The sequence below is a fragment of the Mauremys mutica genome, chromosome 16, assembly GCF_020497125.1.
Source record: "Mauremys mutica isolate MM-2020 ecotype Southern chromosome 16, ASM2049712v1, whole genome shotgun sequence".
Classification (NCBI taxonomy): domain Eukaryota; kingdom Metazoa; phylum Chordata; order Testudines; family Geoemydidae; genus Mauremys; species Mauremys mutica.
Genome location: NC_059087.1, coordinates 32,218,765 through 32,246,679, shown reverse-complemented (window position 1 = coordinate 32,246,679; position 27,915 = coordinate 32,218,765). Strand labels below are relative to the sequence as shown.

General features: G+C 47.8%; 2 protein-coding genes across 2 annotated transcripts in view; one reads left to right on the top strand and one right to left on the bottom strand.

The window, feature by feature from the left end:
• Nucleotides 1–19,516, bottom strand: part of HORMAD2 (HORMA domain containing 2) — an 86,190-nt gene extending 66,674 nt beyond the window's left edge. The window contains exon 1 of the mRNA XM_044989535.1: nt 19,405–19,516. The gene's annotated coding sequence lies outside the window, so the exon portion shown is untranslated. The remainder of the gene's footprint in view (nt 1–19,404) is intronic.
• A 3,313-nt stretch (nt 19,517–22,829) lies between these two features.
• LOC123350949 (acyl-CoA dehydrogenase family member 11-like) overlaps nt 22,830–27,915 on the top strand; it is a 42,818-nt gene continuing 37,732 nt past the window's right edge. The window contains exon 1 of the mRNA XM_044989903.1: nt 22,830–23,283. Within this exon, the coding sequence (XP_044845838.1) occupies nt 22,981–23,283 (303 nt within the window). The 5' untranslated portion in view covers nt 22,830–22,980. The remainder of the gene's footprint in view (nt 23,284–27,915) is intronic.

Here is a 27,915-nt window from a genome sequence, read left to right as displayed (position 1 = left end):
CTAGCTTCCTTGCTTCCTTATACAGCTGTTTTTTTATGATGTCAGTGCATTCATTTCGGTGATGTTGGCCAACCTAATAATTTCAAATGCTGATTTGTCTTAGCAAAGTCTAAGGCTATGGCTACACTAAGCACTAAGTGTAGTCAAAGCGCCAGCGCTGGGAGAGAGCTCTCCCAGTGCTGTCCGTACTCCACCTCCCTGTGGGGAATAACGTACAGCGCTGGGAGCCGCGCTCCCAGCGCTGGGGCTTTGACCACACTGGCGCTTTGCAGCGCCGCAATTTGCAGCGCTGGAGAGGGTGTGTTTTCACACCCTGCTGCAGCGCTGCAAATTTGCAAGTGTAGCCATGGCCTAAATGAGCTCTCCCTGACAGCTAGTGATGAGCTGGGGGCTAAGGCTTCAGGGCCAGATTATATTTACATTCACACCTAATCTACCTAGGTATCCAGCAAACAGAGCTGTGTTGTCCAAGTGATAGATTTTGGCTGGTGTTGGGTTACAAACCACTTGAATGTGGGGGGAAAAGGGATGAAATGTTGTTCTTATTGTATGAGTAAAGGGCAGTAGAACTGTGCTTAGCCTGTGATGATTTGAAGGCATCAAGAGAGAGGGTGGGGACCTGTCCCTCTCCACTGTTTAAAGACAGAGCTGATTAGGCTCCAATAGATAGTCTTTTGTTCTGTTAAGTGACCACTGCAGTTGAAATCACTGACAATCAGGTCTAAGTGCTTAGTCCTGTTGCGGGGACAGTGTTCCTGTGGGTACAGTGTTTTTGTATAAGAGACAGCCCAGACTGCACTAGCAGCAAGGTTCCCGCACTGAGAGCTCAGCTGAAATCACTGAGCGCTGGTGGAACCTCAAGAGACCAACTCATAGAGGTCACAGTGGTAGGTGACAGCAGAAGGTGACTGTGCAGGGCCATTGGCAACAGAGCGGTGGAATGAACGGTGGCACAACGAACAGCCGTGGCCAGAGCGAACTGTGCCTTTTTGTCCCCCACCTGGAGAGTGTACTCACGTGAAAGCACCTCTGAACTCTGAGTCTCCACTGACCAAGGACAACACCGGTGAGTGGAGTGTGGTGGAGGGAAAAGTGAGGGGCATGTTAAATAAACATTTGTTTGTTGGACTATATTTTAGTCACTTTGCTCCAGAATGCTGGATTTGTGACTGGGAATGGAAACTTATATAAATATGTTTCACAGTAGGCCAAGATTTTTGAAATGCAGTATTTGCCAAGGTTGTTATCTCACATTGTTGCTATCTTGGGAGGTCATTATGTTGGGGAGTTTCTGTACTAAACATTTTTATTATAATTAATTTTTACATAAGAATGGTCATACTGGGTCAGACCCATGGTCCATCTAGCCCAGTACCCTGTCTTACAACAGTGGTCAAGGCCAGGTGCTTCAGAGGGAATGAATAGAACAGGGAATCATCAAGTGATCCATCCCCTGTTGCCCATTCCCAGCCTCTGGCAAACAGGCTAGGGACACTCAGAGCATGGCATTGCATCCCTCTCATCCTGGCTAATAGCCACAGATGGACCTGTTCTCCAGGAATTTATCTAGTTCTTTTTAAAATCCTGTTATAGTTTTGGTCTTCACAGCATCCCCTGGCAAAGAGTTCCCTGGGTTGACTTTATATTGTGTGAAGAAATACTTTCTTTTGTTTTTTTAAAATCTGCTGCCTATTAATTTCATTGGGTGACTGCTAGTTCTTGTGTTATGTGAAGAATTAAATAAAATTTCCTTATTCACTTTCTTCCCACCAGTCAAGATTTTGTAGACCTCTATCATATCCCCATTAGTCATCTCTTTTCTAAGCTGAAAATTCTCAGTCACTTTAATCTCTCCTCCTGTTTCATACCCCTCATCATTTTAGTTGCCCATCTCTGTACCTTTTCCAATTCCAATATATATATTTTTAGGATGAGTGACCAGATCTACACACACTATTCAAGGTGTGCACATACCATGGATTTATATAGAGGCAATATGATATTTTCTGTCTTATTATCTATCCCTTTCTTAATGATTCCCAACATTGTTTGCTTTTGTGACTGTTGCTGTACATGGAGTGGATGTTTTCAGAGAACTATCCACAATGACTCCAAGATTGTGGCATTGAGTGTTAACAGCTAATTCAGATGCCATCATTTTGTATGTATAATTGAGATTGCTTTCCAGTGTGCATTACTTTGCATTTATCAACACTGAATTTAATTTGCCATTTTGTTGCCCAGTCACCCAGTTGTGTGAGATCCCTTTGTAGCTCTTCGCAGTCTGCCTGGGACTTAATTATCTTGAATAGTTTTGAATCATCTGCAAATTTTGCCACCTCACTGTTTACCCATTTTTCCAGATGAATATGTTGAATAGGACTGGTCCCAGTACTGACCCCTCAAGGATACCACTATTTATCTCTCTCCATTCTGAAAACTGATAATTTATTCCTACCCTTTGTTTCCCATCTTTTAACCAGTTACTGATCCATGAGAGGACCTTCCCTCTTACCCCATGATGGCTTACTTTTCAAAAGTCAATTTAAATTAAATACATTTTTTTTTAAATTATATATTTTTTTAGAAATCTAGATCTGTTATGTGTTTTGGTGTAACTTGCATTTTCCTTATGTTAAATTTGCATTATCCTAACAAAACATTTACTTTGTTCACTTTCTTCACATCAGTCAAGATTTTATAGACCTTTAGCATATCCCCCCTTAGTCATCTCTTTTCTAAGCTGAATATTCCCAGTCATTTTAATTTCTTCTCCTATTTCATACCCCTAATCATTTTAGTTGCCCATCTCTGTACTTTGTGCATTTCCAGTATGTCTTTTTTGGGATGGGGTAACCAGATCTGCACACAGTATTCAAGGTGTACATGTGCCATGGATTTATATAGAGGCAATATGATATTTTCTGTCTTATTATCTATCACTTTCTTTAAAAAGCAAAGGTTTCAGAGTAGCAGCCATGTTAGTCTGTACTGCAAAAAGAACATAAGCTTTCGTGGGCTACATCCGATGAAGTGGACTGTAACCCACGAAAGCTTATGCTCAAATAAATTTGTTAGTCTCTAAGGTGCCACAAGTGCTCCTGTTCTTTTTAAAAAAGCAAACAGAATGTTGGGAATCACTGACTGCCGCTGCACGCTGAGTGGATGTTTTCAGAGAACTATCCACAATGACTGCAAGATCTTTCTTGAGTGTTAACAGCTAATTCAGACTCCTTCATTTTGTATGTATAGTTGAGATTGTTTTCCAATGTACATTACTTTGCATTTATCAACATTAAATTTCATCTGCCATTTTTGTTGCCCAGTCACCCAGTTTCATGAGATCCCTTTGTAATTCTTCGCAGTCTGCCTGGGACTTACCTATCTTGAATAGTTTTGTATCAGCTGCAAATTTTGCCACCTCACTGTTTACCCATTTTTCCAGATCATTTATGAATATGTTGAACAGCACTGGTCCCAGTACCGACCCCTCAGGGATACCACTATTTATCTCTCTCCATTCTGAAAACTGATAATTTATTCCTTTGTTTCCCATCTTTTAACCAGTTACTGATCCATGAGAGGACTTTCCTCTTACCCTATGATGGCTTACTTTTCAAAAGTCAATTTAAATTAAATACTTTTTTTTTAAATGTATGTTTTTTTAGAAATCTAGACCTGTTATGTGTTTTGGTGTAACTTGCATTATTCTTATGTTAAATTTGCATAATCCTAACAAAACATTTACTTTATTCATATCTTTTTTTATATATCTCATTGGTCCTGACACCCCCCCTGTAAATTCGAACACCCCCCCTAATTTCAATTCCTGGGGAAACCACTGCGCTGAAGGCACCCTGCCTGCTGCCCTATCAGCGACCGGCAGAGCGCCCCGCGTGGCTTGCCACCCCAGGCACGCGCTTGGAGCGCTGGTGCCTGGAGCCGCCCCTGTCCACATTAAATTTCATTTGCCATTTTGTTGCTCAATCACTTAGTTTTGTGAGATCTATAAACAAACTGTCAATAGTCCTGGAAAATCAGGGCCAGATCCACAGCTGGTGGGAATTGTTGTGGCTCCAGAGGCTTCAATGAAGCTAGGCCAATTTACATCAACTGAGGATCTGGCTCTCTCTCTCTTTGACAGAGGTACTTTTGATCCTCATGCTGGTGCACAGAACAGTGCTACTGCTCAGAAATGTTGAGCCGACTCCCAGACAGCTGTTTGAACAATCCAAAGAGCATTGTGCTTTTAAAAGAGCATGGTCAAGCTGAAAGCAAAATATTAATCTTGACCCATTTTAAGCTTCTATCTGAAACATCCCACACATTTTTAAATAATAGTAATCCCCATTTATCTTCCATAGAAATAAAAGGATTTAATCCTCTTTTAAGTGAAAATTTTATCTGAGCCTTCCTATTGAGCCACTATAGATGTCTTCATAATATAGCATTTTTCACCTTCAAAATTCTTGAGAAACATTATAAGAACATAAGGACGGCCATACCAGGTCAGACCAAAGGTCCATCTAGCCCAGTATGTGTCTACCGACAGTGATCAATGCCAGGTGCCCCAGAGGGAGTGAACCTAACAGGCAATGATTAAGTGATCTTTCTCCTGCCATCCATCTCCATCCTCTGACGAACAGAGGCTAGGGACACCATTCTTTACCCATCCTGGCTAATAGCCATTTATGGACTTCACCACCATGAATTTATCCAGTTCTCTTTTAAACACTGCCATAGTCCTAGCCTTCACAACCTCCTCAGGTAAGGAGTTCCACAAGTTGACTGTGTGCTGCGTGAAGAAGAACTTCCTTTTATTTGTTTTAAACCTGCTGCCCATTAATTTCATTTAGTGACCCCTAGTTCTTGTATTATGAGAATAAGTAAATAACTTTTCCTTATCCACATCACTCATGATTTTATATACCTCTATCATGTCCCCCCTTAGTCTTCTCTTTTCCAAGCTGAAGAGTCCTAGCCTCTTTAATCTCTCCTCATATGGGACCCTCTCCAAACCCCTAATCATTTTAGTTGCCCTTTTCTGAACCTTTTCTAGTGCTAGAATATCTTTTTTGAGGTGAGGAGACCACATCTGTACACAGTATTCGAGATGTGGGTGTACCATGGATTTATATAAGGGCAATAATATATTCTCAGTCTTATTCTCTATCCTCTTTTTAATGATTCCTAACATCCTGTTTGCTTTTTTGACCGTCTCTGCATACTGCGTGGACATCTTCAGAGAACTATCCACGATGACTCCAAGATCTTTTTCCTGACTCGTAGCTAAATTAGCCCCCATCAATATTGTATGTATAGTTGGGGTTATTTTTTCCAATGTGCATTACTTTACATTTATCCACATTAAATTTCATTTGCCATTTTGTTGCCCAATCACTTAGTTTTGTGAGATCTTTTTGAAGTTCTTCACAATCTGCTTTGGTCTTAACTATCTTGAGTAGTTTAGTATCATCTGCTAACTTTGCCACCTCACTGTTTACCCCTTTCTCCAGATCATTTATGAATAAATTGAATAGGATTGGTCCTAGGACTGACCCTTGGGGAACAGCACTAGTTACCCCTCTCCATTCTGAGAATTTACCATTAATTCCTACCCTTTGTTCCCTGTCTTTTAACCAGTTCTCAATTCATGAAAGGACCTTCCCTTTTATCCCATTACAGCTTAATTTACGTAAGAGCCTTTGGTGAGGGACCTTGTCAAAGGCTTTCTGGAAATCTAAGTACACTATCAGGGGCGGCTCTAGACATTTCGCCGCCCCAAGCAGGGCGGCATGCCGCAGGGGGCGCTCTGCCAGTCGCCGGGAGGGCGGCAGGCGGCTCCAGTGGACCTCCCGCAGGCGTGCCTGCAGAGGGTCTGCTGGTCCCACAGTCCGCTGGTCCACTGGAGCCGCGGGACCAGCGGACCCTCCGCAGGCACGCCTGCAGGAGGTCCACTGGAGCCGCCTGCCGCCCTCCCTGCGACCGGCAGAGCACCCCCCGCGGCATGCCGCCCCAAGCACGCGCTTGGCATGCTGGGGCCTGGAGCCGCCCCTGTACACTATGTCCACTGGATCCCCCTTGTCCACATGTTTGTTGACCCCTTCAAAGAACTCTAATAGATTAGTAAGACACGATTTCCCTTTACAGAAACCATGTTGACTATTGCTCAATAGTTTATGTTTTTCTATGTGTCTGACAATTTTATTCTTAACTATTGTTTCGACTAATTTGCCCGGTATCGACGTTAGCCTTACCCGTCTGTAATTGCCGGGATCACCTCTAGAGCCCTTTTTAAATATTGGCGTTACATTAGCTAACTTCCAGTCATTGGGTACCGAAGCCGATTTAAAGGACAGGTTACAAATCTTAGTTAATAGTTCCGCAACTTCACATTTGAGTTCTTTCAGAACTCTTGGGTGAATGCCATCAGGTCCCGGTGACTTGTTAATGTTGAGTTTATCAATTAATTCCAAAACCTCCTCTAGTGACACTTCAATCTGTGACAGTTCCTCAGATTTGTCACCTACAAAAGCCAGCTCAGGTTTGGGAATCTCCCTAACATCCTCAGCCGTGAAGACTGAAGCAAAGAATCCATTTAGTTTCTCCGCAATGACTTTATCGTCTTTAAGCGCTCCTTTTGTATTTCGATTGTCAAGGGGCCCCACTGGTTGTTTAGCAGGCTTCCTGCTTCTGATGTACTTAAAAACATTTTGTTATTAACTATAAACAGATAGTTAAGGGTTAAGGTCTCTTCTACCTGTAAAGGGTTAACAAGCTCAGTAACCTGATGAACACCTGACCAGAGGACCAATCAAGGGACAGGATAATTTCAAATCCCTGTGGAGGGAAGGCTTTGTCTGTGTTCTTTGTTTGAGTGTGTGCTCTCTTTGGATCTAAGAGAGGCCAGACATGTCTCCAAGTTCTCCTGGAGTATTTCCTACTATCCAGTATAGTGAGTATTAGAAAGGCGAATTAGTCTTTTGAGTTGCTTTCTGTATTTGCAATTGTGTGTTTGCTGGAAAAATTCTTTATTTCTGTTTGCTGTTAATGATTATTCTGAGGAGGAGGGAGGGGGAAGTCTGTCCAGGTTTATAAGTCAGACCCTGTGATATTTTTCCATCCTGGTATTACAGAGATAGTGTACTTTCTTTCTTTCTTTTAATAAAATCTTTTCTTTTTTAGAACTTGATTGATTTCTTCCCTTGTTTGGATTTTCAGGGGAAGGGAAGGGGGAAAAGTGAATCCCTCTTTGTTTGATTCAAGGAGTTTGAATCAAGGTATTTTTCCCAAGGACTAAGGGAAGGGGAGGGGGAAAAGTGAATCCCTCTTTGTTTGATTCAAGGAGTTTGAATCAAGGTATCTCTCCCAAGGACAAGGGGAGGGGGAAGAAGGTGGGGGAAATGGATTATTTCCCTTTGTGCTGAGATTCAAGGTGTTTGGATCTGTGTTCCCCAGGGGAAGTTTTTGGGGGAACAGGGAGTGTGTCAGACACTTAAAACTTGACTGGTGGCAGCGAGAACCAGATCTAAACTAGGATTTTAGTTTAGAGGAGTCCATGCAGGTCCCCATCTTGTGAACGCTAAAGTTCAAAGTGGGGAATAAACCTATGACACCTTTGGAGTTTTTGGCTAGCCGTTCTTCAAACTCCTCTTTGGCTTTTCTTATTACACTCTTGCACTTAAGTTGGCAGTGTTTGTGCTCCTTTCTATTTGCCTCACTAGGATTTGACTTCCACTTTTTAAAGGAAGTCTTTTTATCTCTCACTGCTTCTTTTACATGGTTGTTAAGCCACGGTGGCTCTTTTTTAGTTCTTTTACTATGGCCTGGTCTACACTAGGACTTTAATTCGAATTTAGCAGCGTTAATTCGAACTAACCGCTCAACCGTCCACACCAGGAAGCCATTTAATTCGAACTAGAGGGCTCTTTAGTTCGAATTTGGTACTCCACCCCGACAGGTGGAGTAACGCTAAATACGACATGGCTAGCTCGAATTAGGCTAGGTGTGGATGCAAATCGAACTTAGTAGCTCCAGGAGCTATCCCACAGTGCACCACTCTGTTGACGCTCTGGACAGCAGTCCGAGCTTGGATTCTCTGACCAGCCACACAGGAAATGACCCGGGAAAATTTGAATTCATTTTCCTGTCTGGGCACTTTGAATCTGACGTCCTGGCTGGACATCAGGGCGAGCTCCACAGCACCTGCAACGATGCAGAGCTCTCCAGCAGAGGAGTTCATGTTATCTGTGAATAGAAAGAGGGACCCAGCATAGACTGACTGGGAACTCTTCGATCTGATCGGTGTGTGGGGCGAGGAGTCTGTGCTTTCGGAGCTGCGCTCCAAAACAGGGAATGCGAAGACCTACGAGAAGGTCTCCAAAGCCATGAGAGACAGAGGATACAGGCGGGATGCAACGCAGCGCCGCGTGAAAATCAAGGACCCCAGACAAGGCTACCAAAAAATCAAAGCGGCAAACGGACGCTACGGAGCCTGCCACCACTGCCCCACCAGTGACCGTGGACTCTGACGATGGGACAGTGTCGACGGCCAGTTCCTCGGTGATGTTCACGGACGGGGAAGATGAGGAAGGGTTTGTGGAGGACGAGGCAGGCGAGAGCGCTTACAACGCTGGTTTCCCCGACAGCCAGGATCTATTCATCACTGTCACGGAGATCCCCCAACAACCCTCCCCGGCCATTAACCCGGACCCTGAATCAGGGGAAGGAGCAGTCGGTAAGTGCTTTAACCATGTTAACTTTTATTCTTAATATAACAGCAATCTTAACTGTGTGAAAAGGAGGTCTCTCTAGATATGGGGATAGAACAGAAATCATCCTTGGAGATCTCCACGAAGCTCTCCTTGCGTTAATCGAAAAGCATCAGCAGGAGGTTCCTGGGGAGAGCTGCCTTATTGGGTGCTCCGTGGTAGCACAGTTTTCCGCGCAAGGCTTTCATGAGGTACTCAGGGAGCACTGCCTCCCCGAGCACGGCTGCATCGGGCCCTGGTTCGTGCTAGCTTTCACGCAGCATGCGCTCTATCTCCTTCAGTGACCCTCCTCAGGGTGATCTCGCTCGGAGACTCCTGCATCTAATTAGGGTAATTACTGTAATTTTACGCCTGGTCCAAAGTATTTTTAAAAAATCTACGGACAGACGGCATAGCACAGACTCAGCACGCAGCTGCGTGACGAGCGTAACGGAAAGCCAAAGAATATAATGGACGCTCATGGAGGGAGGGGGGAATGAGGACGCAAGGTATCCCACAGTTCCTGCTGTCTCCGAAAAGTATTTGCATTCTTGGATGAGCTCCAAATGCTTCTAGGGTCAAACACAGTGTCTGCGGTGGGTCAGGGCATAGTTCGGCAATTTGCGCACACACCCCACCCACCACCAGAAGTGAAAACAATCCTCTGTTGACTCTTTTACATGTCACCCTATCTTTACTGAATGCTGCAGATAGACGCGATGGTGCAGCACTCAACACCAACATCCTTGCTCCCCCCACGCTATGGATGGCTGATGGTACAGAAAGATGGAAATCCGTCCTCATCATCAGCCTATTGGCACATGGGGCAGTGCAAAAGGGCTGGTAACCATGCCGACTAGCATCAGTAAGGTCGATCAAGGGCGCCTGTCCCTAATTTTTGATGGCAGATGGTGCAATATGGCTGGTAACCGTCCTCATCATTGCAACAGGGGGCTGAGCTCCATCAGCCCCCACCCTTCATTGTAAATAAAAGATTCAATTGCCCCTGGACTAGCAGAGGGATGATGGGCTCCTTCATCCACACTCCTTAATGTCCTGCCTGGACTATCATTGCAGCTGGAGGCTTCCTTCCACTCATTTCTCACAAACAAGTCACTGTGTCTTATTCCTGCATTCTTTATTACTTCATCACACAAGTGGGGGGACAATGGTATGGTAGCCCAGGAAGGCTGGGGTAAGAACGGAATGAACAGGTGGTGTTGTTGCAGGAGCACCCCCTGTGAATAGCATACAGCTCATAATTTATGCAGGATCGGACACAGAGCAGCTGTGCTCTCTGGTTCTATGATACAGTGGTTCTCTAGTACACTTGCCCATAATCTAGGCAGGACTGATTCTATTTTTAGATACCAAAAAGGAGGGATTGACTCAGGGAGTCATTCCCAATTTTTGCTTTTGCGCCCCTGGCTGCTTGGCCAGGGGCACTTATGACAGCACCAAATGGGGCAGTGCAAAAGGACAGGTAACCATGCCCATCTTATTACCATCTTATTACCAATTTATGGTATGGTAGATGGTACAATATGGCTGGTAACCATCTCTGCTGTCATGCAAAAGCAAAAGCATGCTGCTGTGTAGCGCTGCTGGCCCGCCTCTGTCAGCGGCATCTAGTACACATACGGTGACATACACAAAAGGCAAAACAGTGTCCATGGTTGCCACGCTATGGCGTATGCCAGGGCAAATCTGGGAAAACGGGCTTGAAATGATTGTCTGCCGTTGCTTTCCCGGAGGAAGGAATGACTGGCGACATTTACCCAGAATCCACCGCGAAAATGATTTCTGCCCCAGCAGGCACAGGAGTCTCAACACAGAATTCACAGAGACAGCCTAGACTCAGTTAATTGTTCGCAAAAATGTATCTTTGCAAGGAATTCACTCCCTGTTTCCCATCTCACAGCTTCCACTGTCTCCAGACCTGCCACAGCATCCCCCTCGCAGAGGCTGGCAAAGATTAGGCGGCGAAAGAAAAAGACAAGGGACAAGATGTTCGAGGAACGTATGGGCTGCTACCTAGCAGAGGCGGACCAGCAGAGCCAGTGGAGGGAGACCGTCTCTCTGTGCCAGCGCTCACACAGCGAACGGGAGGAGAGGTGGCGTGAGGAAGACAAGCAGGCGACTGAAACAATGCTTGGACTAGTGAGGGAGCAAACGGACACGCTCAGGCGCCTTGTGGATGTTCTGCAGGACCGCAGGAGGACAGAGACACCCTGCAGTGTATCTGCAACCGCACTCCCCCGCCACAAAGTCCCATACCCCCCTCACCGAAAATAATCAGGAGGAGGGGCGGCCGGGGACGTGAATACTGTCACTGCACCACAGCACAGTGCTCAAGTACCCAAAAGCTCTCATACCCTACATTTGCCGAAGTCCTTCACTTCCAGACTCACAGTAGTCCCAATCCCAGTCCCATCCCCTAACTGTCTACTTAATTAATAAAAATGCTTTGCTGTTAATTACTGTTTCCGTTATGTTTTTTCAAAGAAGACTGTGTTTGAATGGGGGGCGTGGGGAAGGGGGTGGTTAATTGCATAGGACAGTCACCTTTCCCAGGGTACAGACACGGGGGCAGGATCAGCAGCGGGTCACACACACGGTGCAGTCAGTAGGCACCCTGGTCGGTTTTTGGAGGTGGTTTCCAGGATCTGTGTGGGCGGGGGAGATGTGACTTTGCAGCGGGGGAGGGCGGTTACAGATCTTATACAGCGGTCCTTGTCCTGGACCGCTGAGTCACGCAGCTGAGGAATCTGTATCCGTCCTCCTCCACCACAAGGTCACATATCCGCCCGCACACAGAATTCCATAAAGAGGGATGGCAGGCTCCGTTGAAAGCAGCATTCCGGCACTGCGGACCGCTCTAGGAGCAGGAGCCTGTCATTCCTTGAGTTTAGAGGCGGTCTTTACATCACCGCACACCCTAGCCAGCACAGCCTGCGTCCCAGTTTCAACCCTTTCACGAAAAGTCATGAATAAAGAAACCTTTGTTAAGTAATAATGGGACATGTATTTTATTTTTACACGTGTGCTGGAAGTGGGGATAACGGGGTGAATGGGGTATGTAACCAAAGAGGAGAGTCAACAGTAACTGGGTAAAGAAACAGTGGCAGGTTCAGCTTCTCTGTAAAGAAACTTAACAGTCACAGGTCACGCTGCTCGCTGCTCGCTGGTATTTGAAGAGTTCCTTGTCGCTGTCCCAGGCGCCTGTATAGGGCTTCATGAGCAAGTGCATTAGCGGGCAGGCTGGGTCCCCGAGGATGACTATAGGCATCTGCACATCCACAACAGTTATTTCGTGGTCCGGGAAGAAACTACCTTCCTGCAGGCGTCTGAGCAGCCCACAGTTCCTGAAAACACACGCATCATGAACCTTGCCCGGCCACCCGACGTTGATGTTTGTAAAACGTCCCCTATGGTCCCCCAGTGCTTGCAGCACCATTGAAAAGTAGCCCAATTTCTCAGCAGCTGACTGTGGAAGAGGTGGACGATAAAGTGCGAGGAGGAGAAAACGGCGATGATCGCAGCGGGCTCCATGCTTGCAGTTCTGTGGCGTCCGCGCTGTCACTGACCAGAAAAGTGCACAAACAGATTGCCCGCAGGCGCTTTCAAGGAGGGAGGGAGGGAGGTTGTGATTGACGGTTCAATGACGACACTTACCCAAAACCACCCTCGACACATTTCTCCCCCCAGCAGGCATTGGGGGCTCTACCCAGCATTCCAATGGGCAGCGGGGACTGCAGGAACTGTGGGATAGCTTCCCACAGTGCACCGCTTCCAAAGTCGACGCTGGCCCCGTGAATGTGGACTCAGAAATTCGAATTAGTGTATTTAGTATGGATACACAAATTCGACTTCATAAGGTCGAATCCACAAATTCGAACTAAGTTGATTCGAAATAGTCTTGTAGTATAGACAAGGCCTATGTTTCTTAATTTGGGGTATACATTGAAGTTGGGGCTCTATTATGGTGTCTTTAAAAAGCGCCCATGCAGCTTGCAGGGATTTCACTTTAGTCACTGTACCTTTTAACTTTTGTTTAACTAACCTCCTCATTTTTGTATAGTTCCCCCTTTTGAAATTAAATGCCACAGTGTTGGGCTGTTGAGATGTTCTTCCCACCACAGGGATGTTAAATGTTATTATATTATGGTCACTATTTGCAAGCGCTCCTGCTATAGTTACCTCTTGGACCAGCTCCTGCGCTCCACTCAGGATTAAATCTAGAGTTGCCTCTCCACTTGTGGGTTCCCGTACCAGCTGCTCCATGAAGCAGTCATTTAAAGTATCGAGAAGTTTTATCTCTGCATTTCGTCCTGAAGTGAAATGTTCCCAGTCAATATGGGGATAATTGAAATCCCCCACTATTATTGGGTTCTTAATTTTGATAGCCTCTCTAATTTCCCTTAGCATTTCATCATCACTATTACTGTCCTGGTCAGGTGGTCGATAATAGATCCCTAATGTTATATTTTTATTAGAGCATGACATTTCTATCCATAGAGATTCTATGGAACATGTGGATTCACTTAAGATTTTTACTTCATTTGAATCGACATTTTCTTTCACATATAGTACCATTCCCCCCCTGCACGACTTGTTCTGTCCTTCCGATATATTTTGTACCCCGGAATGATTGTGTCCCATTGATTGCTCTCAGTCCACCAGGTTTCTGTGATGCCTATTATATCAATATCCTCCTTAATCACAAGGCACTCTAGTTCACCCATCTTATTATTTAGACTTCTAGCATTTGTGTACAAGCACTTTAAAAACTTGTCCCTGTTTATTTGTCTGCCCTTTTCTGATGTGCCAGATTCTTTTTTATGTGACTGTTTATCATCTGATCTGGCCCTTACATTATCCTCTTCCATCCTCTGCTTCTGACTATAACCTGGAGATTCTCTATCATCAGACTCTCCCCTAAGAGAAGTCTGGGTCCGATCCACATGCTCCTCTGCAGCAGTCGGCTTTCCCCCATCTCCTAGTTTAAAAACTGCTCTACAACCTTTTTAATGTTTAGTGCCAGCAGTCTGGTTCCACTTTGGTTTAGGTGGAGCCCATCTCTCCTGTATATGCTCCCCCCATCCTAAAAGTTTCCCCAGTTCCTAATGAACGTAAACCCCTCCTTTCTACACCATCGTCTCATCCATGCATTGAGACTCTGAAGCTCTGCCTGCCTACCTGACCCTGCGCATGGAACTGGGAGCATTTCTGAGAATGCCACCACAGAGGTCCTGGATTTCAGTCTCTTCCCTAGCAGCCTAAATTTGGCTTCCAGGACATCTCTCCTACCCTTCCCTATGTCATTGGTACCTACATGTACCACAACCACTGGCTCCTCCCCAGCACTACACATAAGTCTGTCTAGATGCCTTGAGAGATCCGCAACCTTTGCCCCAGGCAGGCAAGTCACCATACGGTTCTCCCAGTCATCACAAACCCAGCTATCTACGTTTCTTATGATCGAATCTCCCATTACTAACACCTGCCTTTTCCTAGAAACTGGAGTTCCCTCCCCCGGAGAGGTAACCTCAGTGCGAGAGGCAACCCCAGCACCATCTGGAAGGAGGGTCCCAACTATGGGAAAGTTTCCCTCTGCTCCCAAAATTGTTCTTCATAACTTCTGAGGATAGGACAAGAAGCAATTAACTAATCTTCATTACATTCCCCAAAGGTAGAGAAGCATCATAGAATCATAGAACTGGAAGGGACCTCGAGAGGTCATCTAGTCCAGTCCCCTGCACTTAAGGCAGGACTAAGTATTATCTAGACCATCCCTGACAGGTGTTTCTCCAACCTGCTCTTAAAAACCCCCAATGATGAAAATTCCACCAACCTCCCTAGGCAATTTATTCCAGTGCTTAACCACTCTAACAGTTAGGAAGTTTTTCCTAATGTTCAACCTAAACCGCCCTTGCTGCAATTTAAGCCCATTGCTTCTTGTCCTATCCTCAGAAGTTATGAAGAACAATTTTTCTCCCTCCTCCTTGTAACAACCTTTCATGTACTTGAAAACTGTTATGTCCCGTCTCAGTCTTCTCTTCTCCAGACTTAAAAAAACCCCAATTTTTTCAATCTTCCCTCATAGGTCATGTTTTCTAGAACTTTAATCATTTTTGTTGCTCTCCTCTGAACTTTCTCCAATTTGTCCACATCTTTTCTGAAATGTGGCACCCAGAACTGGATACAATACTCCAGTTGAGGCCTAATCAGCACGAAGTAGAGCGGAAGAATTACTTTTCGTGTCTTGCTTACAATACTCCTGCTAATACATCCCAGAATGATGTTTGCTTTTTTTGCAACAGCGTTACACTGTTGACTCATATTTAGCTTGTGATCCACTATGACCCCCAGATCCCTTTCTGCGGTACTTCTTCCTAGGCAGTCATTTCCCATTTTGTATGTGTGCAACTGATTGTTCCTTCCTAAGTGGAGTACTTTGCATTTGTCCTTATTTAATTTCATCCTATTTACTTCAAACCATTTCTCCAGTTTGTCCAGATCATTTTGAATTTAATCCTATCCTCCAAAGCACTTGCAACCCCTCTCAACTTGGTATCGTCCGCAAACTTTATAAGTGTGCTCTCTATGCCACTATCCAAATCATTGATGAAGATATTGAACAGAACCAGACCCAGAACCAATCGCTGCGGGACCCCCCTCATTATGCCCTTCCAGCATGAATGTGAACCACAGATAACTACTCTCTGGGAATGATTTTCCAACCACTTATGCACCCACCTTATAGTAGCTCCATCTAGGTTGTATTTCCCTAGTTTGTTTATGAGAAGGTCATGCGAGACAGTATCAAAAGCCTTACTAAAGTCAAGATATAACACATCTAACACTTCCCCCCTATTCACAAGGCTTGTTACCCTTTCAAAGAAAGCTATCAGGTTGGTTTGACACGATTTGTTCTTGACAAATCCATGCTGACTGTTATTTATCAAGTTATTATCTGCCAGGTGTTTGCAAATTGATTGCTTAATTATTTGCTCCATTATCTTTCTGGGTAAAGAATCTAAGCTGACTGGTCTGTAATTCCCTGGGTTGTCCTTATTTCCCTTTTTATAGATTGGCATATTTGCCCTTTTCCAGTCTTCTGGAATGTCTCCTGTCTTACAAGACTTTTCAAAGATAATTGCTAATGGCTCAGATATCTGCTCAGTCAGCTCCTTGAGTATTCTAGGATGCATTTCATCAGGCCCTAGTGATTTGAAGACATCTAACTTGTCTAAGTAATTTTTGACTTGTTTTTTCCCTATTTTAGACTCTGATCCTACCTCATTTTCACTGGCATTCGCGATTTTAGACATCCAATCACCACCAACCTTCTTGGTGAAAACTGAAACAAAGTCATTAAGTAACTCTGCCATTTCCACATTTTTTGTTATTGTATCTCCCCCACCCCCACATTGAGTAATGGGCCTACTCTGTCCTTAGTCTTCCTCTTGCTTCTAATTTATTTGTAGAATGTTTTCTTGTTTCCTTTTCTGTCCCTAGCTAGTTTGGTCTCATTTTGTGCTTTGGCTTTTCTAATTTTGTCCCTACATACTTGTCTTATTTGTTTATATTCATCCTTTGTAATTTGACCACGTTTCCAATTTTTGTAGGACTCTTTTTTGAATTTTAGATCATTGAAGATCTCCTGGTTAAGCCAGGGTGGTCTCTTGCCATACTTCCTATTTTGTGCCTCGGTTTCCCTGAGCGGTTAAAGCCAACACCTTCCAACTTGGGGATGCCTACACTTACTCACCTAAGCCCATAATTAGATACCTGAGTAAGTGACCTGGAGCTTAGTTCTGATCTCAGTTCACCCACAGTATTCTTGCCAGCAAGTTAAAGAAGTATGGGCTGGATGAATGGACGGTAAGGTGGATAGAAAACTGGCTAGATGGTCGGGCTCAACGGGTAGTGATCAATGGTTCCATGTCTAGTTGGCAGCCGGTATCAAGTGGAGTGCCCCAAGGGTCGGTGCTGGGGCCGGTTTTGTTCAATATCTTCATTAACAATCTGGAGGATGGTGTGGACTGCACCCTTAGCAAGTTTGCAGATGACACTAAACTGGGAGGAGTGGTTGATACGCTGGAGGGTAGGGATAGGATACAGAGGGACCTAGACAAATTAGAGGATTGGGCCAAAAGAAATATGATGAGGTTCAACAAGGACAAGTGCAGAGTCCTGCACTTAGGACGGAAGAATCCCATGCACTGCTACAGACTAGGGACCGAATGGCTGGGCAGCAGTTCTGCAGAAAAGGACCTAGGGGTTACGGTGGACGAAAAGCTGAATATGAGTCAACAGTGTGCCCTTGTTGCCAAGAAGGCTAATGGCATTTTGGGTTGTATAAGTAGGGGAATTTCCAGCAGATCGAGGGATGTGATCATTCCCCTCTATTCAGCACTGGTGAGGCCTCATTTGGAGTACTGTGTCCAGTTTTGGGCCCCACACTACAAGAAGGATGTGGATAAATTGGAGAGAGTCCAGCGGAGGGCAACAAAAATGATTAGGGGGCTGGAGCACATGACTTATGAGGAGAGGCTGAGGGAACTGAGATTGTTTAGCCTGCAGAAGAGAAGAATGAGGGGGGATTTGATAGCTGCTTTCAACTACCTGAAAGGGGGTTCCAAAGAGGATGGATCTAGACTGTTCTCAGTGGTAGAAGATGACAGAACAAGGAGTAATGGTCTCAAGTTGCAGAGGGGGAGGTTTAGGTTGGACATTAGGAAAAACTTTTTCACTAGTAGGGTGGTGAAGAACTGGAATGGGTTACCTAGGGAGGTGGTGGAATCTCCTTCCTTAGAGGTTTTTAAGGTCAGGCTTGACAAAGCCCTGGCTGGGATGATTTAGTTGGGTTTGGTCCTGCTTTGAGCAGGGGGTTGGACTAAATGACCTCCTGAGGTCCCTTCCAACCCTGAGATTCTATGATTCTATGAAAATCCAGAGTCACTCACTGTAATCAGTAGTTATTCCCAATTTACACTGGTATAAATAAAATCAGAATCTGGCTCCTGATTTTTAGCTCACTTTGATTTACTGTGGAGATGTCTTAGGTGTCTCAAATTGAGCCAGTAGTGACTACTTTTGAAAAGTGACTTACCCAGGCCACATATAGAGTCAACTGCAGAGCCATGATCAGAACCCAAGAGTTGCTGGGTCTCAGCCCTATCATGTCACCACTTTTCAAAAGTTATCATTCCCAGCTCCAGATATACAGAGGAAAAGGCACATGGGGATTTCTGTGAAACACATGCTGGATCATATTGCCAATGGAACTACTCCCGATGACACCAGTAACGTGAGAGAAGCCCAGTAAACAGGGCTGCCCGGGGGGTGGGGGCCAGTGGGGCAATTTGCCCCAGGCCCCAGGTCCTGCAGGGGCCCCCACAAGAATATAGTATTCTATAGTATTGCAATTTTTTTTATGGACGGGGCCCCTGAAATTGCTTTGCCTCAGGCCCCCTGAATCCTCTGGGCGGCCCTGCCAGTAAATGAGACACAAGCTCTTGGAGCACAGGCTCATGTAGATTTTCTTTTACAGCTGATAATTATTGGGCTTGGATGATCTGTGTAAAGTCCTGGGCATAAAGGCACATGGCCAGATTCTGCTCTGTCACAACACTTGGCCCACAGGCAACATGTATGTTGGGAGGGCTTGAAAGGAGGAAGGGCTACTAGGCTCCCTCTTAATGCAGCAATGATTAACCATGTGTCCACCGAGAGTATATGGAGAGGGACAAAAGGGACCACAAGTAGACAGCCCACCCAATGTAGGTGGGGGGTGTGAGTGTGTGCAGATGGGGAGTGGGGAGAACAGTGCCCCCTCACGGAGTGCGGTAGAGTGGGACAGGTGCGGATCTAAGGGTAGGGTGACCATCCGTCCCATTTTTAAAGGGACAGTCCCATTTTTGGGGACTTTTTCTTATATAGGAGCCTATTACCCGCCACCCCCTGTCCTCTTTTTTCACAGTTGCTATCTGGTAACCCTATCTAAGGGGGACTATGATATCACCCTCCTCTGGGTGTGTATAGGGGCACACATGGATCTGGGGGATACCGCCCCATCAGGGTGCATGGGGAGGAGTCAATGGAAATCCGGGGGGATACCGCACCCTCAGAGTGCGTGGGGAGGAGCCGATGGGGATCGGCGGGGGGGGGGGGTACCGCCCCCTCAGGGTGCGTGGGGAGGAGCCGATGGGGATCGGGGGGGGGGGGGCTGCCGCCCCCTCAGGGTGTGTGGGGAAGAGCCATTGGGGATCGGGGGGGGGGGAAGCCGCCCCCTCAGGGTGGGTGGGGAAGAGCCGTTGGGGATCGGGGGGATACCGCCCCGTCAGGGTGCGTGGGGAGGAGCCGATGGGGATCGGGGGGGGGGGGGGATGCCGCCCCCTCAGGGTGTGTGGGGAAGAGCCGTTGGGGATCGGGGGGATACCGCCCCCACTCAGGGTGTGTGGGGAGGAGCCGATGGGGATCGGGGGGATACCGCCCCGTCAGGGTGCGTGGGGAGGAGCCGATGGGGATCGCGGGGGGGGGGTACCGCCCCCTCAGGGTGCGTGGGGAGGAGCCGATGGGGATCGGGGTGGGGATACCGCCCCGTCAGGGTGTTTGCGGGAGTCTCGATGGACCGGGCCCTTCTCACCAGGGACTCGGAGCCTGGCGCCACCGCGGGACCGACCGAGAGCGGAGCCCGCGCGCTCCTTGGCCACTCTGCCGAGCCCGCCTGGCCCCGCGCCCGCTTCGCCACAGCGCCCCGCCCCCTGCTCAGACCGGCCCGGCCCAGGCCCCACTCCCCGCCCTCAGACCGCTTCCCCCGCCCCCCCAGCGCCCGTGCTCAGACCCCCCCCCCCGAGCTCCCCGTGCTCAGGCCCCAGCGCCCCGCGTTCAGCCCCTAGCGCCCACCCACCGCCCCGTGCTCAGACCCCCAACCCCCCGCGCTGTGTGCTCAGACCCCCGCCCCCCGTGCTCAGACCCCCGCCCCTCTGCGCTGTGTGCTCAGCCCCCCCCGTGATGGTTCTTTGTTTCACATAAGAACAAGGGGGTGCATCCATCCTTACAAAGGTGTTGCCTTCCTGTCAATTAAATCAAGATTTCCCCCCTCTGGGCTTCTGCCCAAGGCCGGCAGAGAGCAGACCTGACTTAACTAGCTTTCCCCCGGGGGGCCTTAAGGAGCAATCAGAAGAGAGCTAAGCTTTTTTACAACTGAAAATATGGGCAGGGATTTGCAAAGGAACCGAGGGTTCCGACTGCCCGGCTCCTACTGACTTCAGTGAGATTGGAATGCTGCACTCCCATTGAAATCCCTTGGTTAGTGCAAGATTCCTTATCCTCACCTTGGGCCAAAAGGGGTAAAATCGGGTGGAAGGATTCTAGCAAGTGGCGATCCAGTACTCTGGGGTGATCAGATGTCCCAATTGTACAGTGACAGTCCTAATTTTGGGGTCTTTTTCTTATATAGGCTCCTTATCCCCCACCCCATCCTGATTTTTCCACATTTGCTGTCTGGTCACCCTACAGTACTCTTTCCATGTCCTCCCTAAGCAGCACAGGATGAATGTCTGCAGCATTGTGTGGTTGGGTGCTTAGCCCGGAAAATGCTGGGATGGAATGGATGGGACACACTTGAGTCCCATTTTGTTTCAGCACTGTAGAGGAAGCGGACTCACCCCTGCGACGCCTCCTGCTAGTGACTCCTGGGAATTAGCTCATTCCAGCTCTCGAGCTCCCTCTGCAGGCCGGTGATCTGCCTGTCCCCTGGCCCCCATGCCCCTCCCTGGACCCGGTGCCCTTTTACATGGGGTGTTGCCCCCTGGCAGTAACCCCCTTTCACTCAGGGTCTTCCCTCCCTGGGAAACCCCCACCCTCTATCCCCACCTTGCCTCAGTATATGGCTACTGCCAGTCATCATCTAGCACCCTCGCACCCTGGGGCAGACGGCAGTATCAGCCTATTCATCACTGGCAAGATTGGGTTTGGGCCTACTGCCTTGGCCTACCCCTGGGCTGCCCTCTGCAACCCCCAGTACCTGTTGGCCTTCTGCTAGACCACAGCCTGGGGCTTTCCAGGCAGGAGCTCCCCAGCTCCTTTGCCTTTCCCCAGCCCTGCTCCACTCAGGTACCCTGCATGTCATGCCCTGCAACTAGGCCCTTCTCCCTCTACAGGCAGAGGAAGAGTGGTTGGGCTTCTGGCTCACAGCCTCTTATAGAGGCCAGCTGGGCCTGATTGAGGCATGGCCCAGCTGCAGCCACTTCCCAATCAGCCCAGCTTAGTAGCTCCCAGCCACAACCTTCCCCCAGGGCTGTTTTAAGCCCTTCAGGGCAGGAGCAGGGTAAGCACCCTGCTACAAGCACCCTCTACACTCCCTATCCGTGGCCCCACAAAGCCGCGGGACCTCCTGGTCAACCTCCTCCTCGCCCTGGCAAAAATGGCAATCTACGCGACCAGGGAGAGGCGGTTGGCCAATGGAGACTCCTGCGACTGTGGGGCTTGTTTCCGATCCTTAGTCCGTTCACGTCTCCGGGCGGAGTTCCTCTGGGTGGCGTCCGCTGGCTCCCTTGACGCCTTCGAGGAGCAGTGGGCGCTGTCCGGGGTTCTCTGCTCGGTGTCACCGTCAGGCTCCCTTCTTATGACCCTTTGACCGCACTCCTGTCCCTGTTCTTTTATTAGTTGTCCCCCGCAATTAGTGGGTTTCTGAGGCTCTGTGGCACCTCCCCTTAGGCTGGGGGGGGTTCCGTTAGCATGGGGCGGGCTCGCCCGCCCCATTTCCTGGAAACCCAATAGATACAAGCACCCTCTACACTCCCTATCCGTGGCCCCACAAAACCGCGGGACCTCCTGGTCAACCTCCTCCTCGCCCTGGCGAAAATGGCCATCTACGTGACCAGGGAGAGGCGGTTGGCCAGTGAAGACTCCTGCGACTGTGGGGCTTGTTTCCGATCCTTAGTCCGTTCACGTCTCCGGGCGGAGTTCCTCTGGGCGGCGTCCGCTGGCTCCCTTGACGCCTTCGAGGAGCTGTGGGCGCTGTCCGGGGTTCTCTGCTCGGTGTCCCCGTCAGGCTCCCTTCTTATGACCCTTTGACCGCACTCCTGTCCCTGTTCTTTTATTAGTTGTCCCCCGCAATTAGTGGGTTTCTGAGGCCCTGTGGAACCTCCCCTTAGGCTGGGGGGGGTTCCGTTAGCATGGGCCGGGCTTTGCCCGCCCCGTTTCCTGGAAACCCAATAGATACAAGCACCTTCTACTCCGGTGAGCACAGTCTCTGTCTTCTCACCTGTGTTATCTGAAGCTCAGCTGTTATTTAGAAGAACATAAGAACGGCCGTACTGGGTCAGACCAAAGGTCCATCTTGCCCAGTATCCTGTCTGCTGACAGTGGCCAATGCCAGGTGCCCCAGAGGAAGTGAACCTAACAGGCAATGATCAAGTGATCTCTCTCCTGCCATCCATCTCCATCCTCTGACAAACAGAGGCTAGGAACACCATTCCTTACCCATTCCTAACCACTTGCTCAGTGCTGGAGTAGCTAATGTCACCAAAACATACATTGTTTCTTTCGTGTTTTTCTGTGACTTGATTGAGCAGCCCAGATCCCTGTGCAGGAGGTCAGTTAAATGGGGAATATGCTACAGAGGCCTTTCCCTTTGTATTGAAGTCAGAGTGGGCTAATCAAATTCATTCCCAGCCATAGAACTCTTACAGGGAAAGATGCAAAAACCTGTGCTACCACAACAGAGCCCCAAGAAACAGGCCAATGTGCCTGGGAACAAGTTAATGCTGAGGATGGGTTTTTGGTTCAGTACCTTGGTGGTGGTGGTGGTATTTCCCCTCCTCATCTCTCTAACTGTGTGTACTTTGTATTATTATTTGCAGACTATCACATCACATACTATTCTCGGTAGTCCCCAGCTCTGAGAACTTCATGTGGTTTCCCCAGCTCACAAATAGGCGGGTTCAATTCAGTGATTTGACAGACAGGCAAGAAGAGACAGCATACATGTTGCACACATGCCCCCTTATTGGTGCTTCTCTCTTCTCCCTCCCCCTGACCTTTCCTCCACTATGCAGCCAGTAGCTGCTGGAAACCCAACCCCAGAGGGAGGGGAAGCAAGAAGAGTTCTTTCCTGGCTTACTGAAGGGCTCCTGCGATTAAACGCAGACACAGTTGTGGACTGAGTGTTGAACCCAGGGCAGTTCTGAACACCAGCAATTGGACTAACCCACTCATGTTTTGCAGGGTCAGGCTTGTCAGTCACTTACCTACGTGGAGCCCTGGCACCAATCACAAGCTGTGGAAGCTGCGCTGCCTCCTGCCTCGGTGCCCAAAGCTGAGCTGTAGAGGAGCCAAGATGTCTGCAGGTCAGAGTCAGAAAGCTGAGACCTGGGACAAAGGCACCTTGCAAGAGCTGAAGGTGCCCTTTGCCAGGACTGAAATTGGGACCTTTTTCCAAGAACAGCCCAGGATTGGAAACCAGTACCTAGAAGATGCTTTCCTTCAGCGTTACTTGAAAACACACCTGCCATCCCAGGTTTGACTTGTGTGTGTATGTGTTGTGTGTGCAGTACAACCCCCTATTGCTGAGACTGTGGACACCTTTTCAGTCTATAGGCATTGCAGAGTATAGGTGCTGGAATTAGCAGTGCTGGGGGTGCTGCTCCACCCACTGGCTTGAAGTGGTTCCATTATATTCAGGGTTTACAGTTTGGCTCAATGACTCTCAGCCCCGCCACTATCCAAATCATTCCAGCTCTCCTGCTGCAGAGTGAAAACCCTGTATATCACTGATCCCTTAGCTCTTTTACTGCTGAACCATATATCAAGCACAGGTGGATTACTGGTGTTTCCTGACTATCCATTCATTTGTCTTGAAGTTGTGATGAAAAATGGTGATGGGACATGAGCATGTCCCAGCAAAAGTGAAAAGGGTTTAACAGAGTCTTTTGGGTAGGGTTGGATGAGACATGACTCCTCTGTTCTGTTAGGCTATCGATGCCTTCACTGCATGCCAAGCATGGAGTAAACAATCAGGGGCTTAGTTAACCCATGGTAGCCTAACCCACGACAGGATGAGCACATTGTTGTATTGTCATGCCACTGGTGCTGCATCTGGCTATGACAAACAATGCAGCTATCTGGGCATGTATCCCAGGGTTCACAGCACCACATCTCTCTGTGCCGCTGCATGCTCACATTTGCAAGATGTTGTGGGACAACTTGTCTGCCTGCTCTGGTAGCTGCAGGCTCCTGCACAGACTTGGTAGTGAACATTGTTGTGCTGTATCAAACACCAGAGTTGTGTGAAGCTGAAGAAATGACAAAGCAGAGGAGAAGAGATTGATTTCTGGTCACGGGACTTATGGGAAGGGATTGGAAGACCATCATGTCTTGATTGTTATGACTCTGTTGTCAGGTGAGGTCTTCAAATCACAATTTGAGGACTTCAGTAACTCAGACATAGGTTAGGGGTTTGTTACAGGAGTGTATGGGTGAGATTCTGTGGCCTGCATTGTGCAGGAGGTCAGACTAGATGATCATAATGGTCCCTTCTGACCTTAAAGTCTATGAGTCTATGAGTGCAGTTACCTCAGGGTAGTAATACATGTAGATACGGTAATACTTACTTCTGCCATGAGTGCAGGGGACTGGACTAGATGACATATCAAGGTCTGTTCCAGTCCTATAATTCTACCTTAACTGCTACGCTGGGGTGTGATGTAGGGGGGGATATGATTGCTCCTTATAAATATATCAGAGGGATTAATATTAGGGAGGGAGAGGAATTATTTAAGCTTAGTAACAATGTGGACACAAGAACAAATGGCTATAAACTGGACACTAGGAAGTTTAGACTTGAAATTAGACGAAGGTTTCTAACCATTAGAGGAGTGAAGTTCTGGAACAGCCTTCCAAGGGGAGTAGTGGGGGCAAAAGACATATCTGGCTTTAAGACTAAGCTTGATAAATTTATGGAGGGGATGGTATGATGGGATAGCCTAATTTTGGCAATTAATATGGCAATTGATCTTTGATTATCAGCAGGTAAGTATGTCCAGTGGTTTGTGACGAGATGTTAGATGGGTTGGGATCTGAGTTACTACAGAGAATTCTTTCCTGGGTGCTGGCTGGTGAGTCTTGCCCACATGCTCAGGGTTTAACTGATCGTCATATTTGGGGTCAGGAAGGAATTTTCCTCCAGGGCAGATTGGCAGAAGCCCTGGAGGTTTTTTGCCTTCCTCTGCAGCATGGGGCACGGGTCACTTGCTGGAGGATTCTCTGCAGCTTGAGGTCTTCAAACCACAATTTGGGGACTTCAGTAACTCAGACATAGGCTAGGGGTTTGTTATAGAAGTGGATGGGTGAGATTCTGTGGCCTGCGTTGTGCAGGAGGTCAGACTAGATGATCATAATGGTCCCTTCTGAACTTAAAGTCTATGAGTCTATGGCTCAGGGAGTGGTGGCTACCTCACTGTGTAGGACTGATAGAAGAGTGCAGATGTGTGAGCACAGAGAGTGTTACGGGGAAAATCCACAGCTGGGCCTGAGTTAAGTCTGCATTGAAGTGAAAATTTCCAGGAGACTAGAGGATGCACTGAGATGCCTGCAAACCCTGCTAAGCCATCCTGTTTCTCTTGCTCTTAATTTAACTACACTTTGCGAGCAGGGCACTTAAAGAAGTTCCCCTCAGAAAGAAGAATGTGTCCATTTCAGTCTGCCCGCCTGCAATATCTGTCACTAGGCTTTGTGTTGGCCCTTGGACAATAAGGCCAGAATTTGGCATTGTATGGGGTCACTGCAGAGGGGGGCTGGATTTGCAGACCTTATGCAGCATGATAGATGTTCTCTTTGTACCATGGAGCTCAGCTCTGTAGGAACCCCCAGTGAAGTTTGGGAATGGGACAGAGAAGGAATAGAGGTGTGGCTTATTCCCCCTATGAAAGGGGGCATGCATTGGCTCCACAGGCTATTGTAGTTTTTCAGCTATTGGGGGCCAGATCCTTCCATTGTTACCCATGCTGAGTAGCACCTGACTCTGTGCTTTGTTCCACTGCAAGTCATCTTATTACTTCTAAAGCTAGGTATTATCAAGGTGAGAAGGGTGGCAGAATCTGGCCCTCACTGATTGATCTGAAGCTCTTTCTGTCACTGTTTGGTCTCTTTTATTGAATCATAGAATATCAGGGTTGGAAGGGACCTCAGGAGGTATCTAGTCCAACCCTCTTCTCAAAGCAGGACCAATTCCCAACTAAATCATCCCAGCCAGGGCTTTGTCAAGCCTGACCTTAAAAACCTCTAAGGAAGGAGATCCCACCACCTCCCTAGGTAACCCATTCCAGTGCTTCACCATAGAAAATAATAGAATATCAGGGTTGGAAGGGACCTCAGGAGGTCATCCAATCCAACCCCCTGCTCAAAGCAGGGCCAGTCCCCAGACAGATTTTTGCTCCATATCCTTAAGTTTCACTTGACCCTGCCATAAAGCCATAGTCCTGTGTCTGTAACACTGCTATGGCTGCTTTGGGGACTTGCTTTTTTGACAGCTGTGCCTGTTTCTAAAGAGAAGGATGAGGTGTCACAAAGACAGCATTGCAACCTTGCTGCCAGATCAGGTGAATGAACAGGGCCTGAGAAGGAGGATGCCCTGGTTAAACCTTCTTTACTGGCACCTGTGGCAAGAATATTTTGAAGCCCCCTGAAGAGCGGATGGAGCCATGCTTTCATTCTGATGTGTGTCCCCTGGTGTGGGAGCTCTCTTCTGAAGAGAGAAAGTGGCTGGGACAGTATTCAGCAAATCGCTGCAGGATATTTCATACTGTTACATATTTGGCCACAGAGAGGCAGTGTTGTCCCACCACTGAAAGAGAAGAGCCAAGCCTAAAGACCCCTTACTTCAGTGGTCCCCAACGTGGTGCCCGTGGGTGCCATGGCACCCGCCAGGGCATTTATGTACGACCGCCTAGTGCCCAGCAGGGGAGAGAAGCTGTGGCCCGGCACCTGACGGGGACAGAGAACTCAGGCTGCGAGCACGGTGTTCTCTGTTCCCAGCAGGCGCGGGGCCCGCCTAGTGCCCAGCAGAGGAGACAAGCCGCGGTCCCGTGCCTGCCGGGGACAGAGAACTCCGGGGCTGCAGGCGCCGGTGTTCTGTCCTCGCAGCTTCTCTCTGGCTTCTCTCTTCTCTCTGGGTTCATATATTATGTTATATTAAATATGATGTTTTTCTTATTATTTAATGTACAAATACAAAATATGCCTTGAAAAATTGTTGGCGCCCGCCACACTCTTCTGAAAACATGAATGTGCTACTGGCCACAAAAAGGTTGGGGACCACTGCCTTACTTAATGCAACAGGGGGCTGGTGATTGCTACATGAGACAGGAAATTGTACAGGAGTGTGTGGAGCTCTGCATGTGCCATCCAACAAATATCACACTGGAGCCTGACTCCCCATGCAGCTGTGTTCAGAGGTGATTAACAAAGAATGCTCTTAGAGTGGTGGTGGTGGAAGATCTGTTGATTCCATGTACTCTAACATGATTTCTGGGAACTGGAAGAAAGTGCATGTTTTCTCTGGCTGCAAAGTCCAGCTGCAATGAAGTCCCCTGTAGCTCCCAGCTGTGAGCTTAAATGTATTCTTCCAATGCAAAGAAAACACAACCTAACTGGTCTTAAAATGGAGTTTGATCAGTTTCTCATCAGGATTATATAATGAGGTTGCCTGCAATAGCAGGGATCTGGACTCGGTGACCCAAGAGGTCCCTTCCAGTCCTGTGTTCCTATGTGTGCTTATTGTTGGTGCTGGGGGAGCCCATCTCCATAGAATCTCAGGGTTGGAAGGGACCTCAGGAGGTATCTAGTCCAACCCCCTGCTCAAAGCAAGACTAAACCCAACTAAATCATCCCAGCCAGGGCTTTGTCAAGCCTGACCTTAAAAACCTCTAAGGAAGGAGATTCCACCACCTCCCTAGGTAACCCATTCCAGTGCTTCACCACCCTATTAGTGAAAAGGTTTTTCCTAATATCCAACCTAAACCTCCCCCTCTGCAACTTGAGATCATTACTCCTTGTTCTATCATCTTCTACCACTGAGAACAGTCTAGATCCATCCTCTTTGGAACCCCCTTTCAGGTAGTTGAAAGCAGCTATCAAATCCCCCCTCATTCTT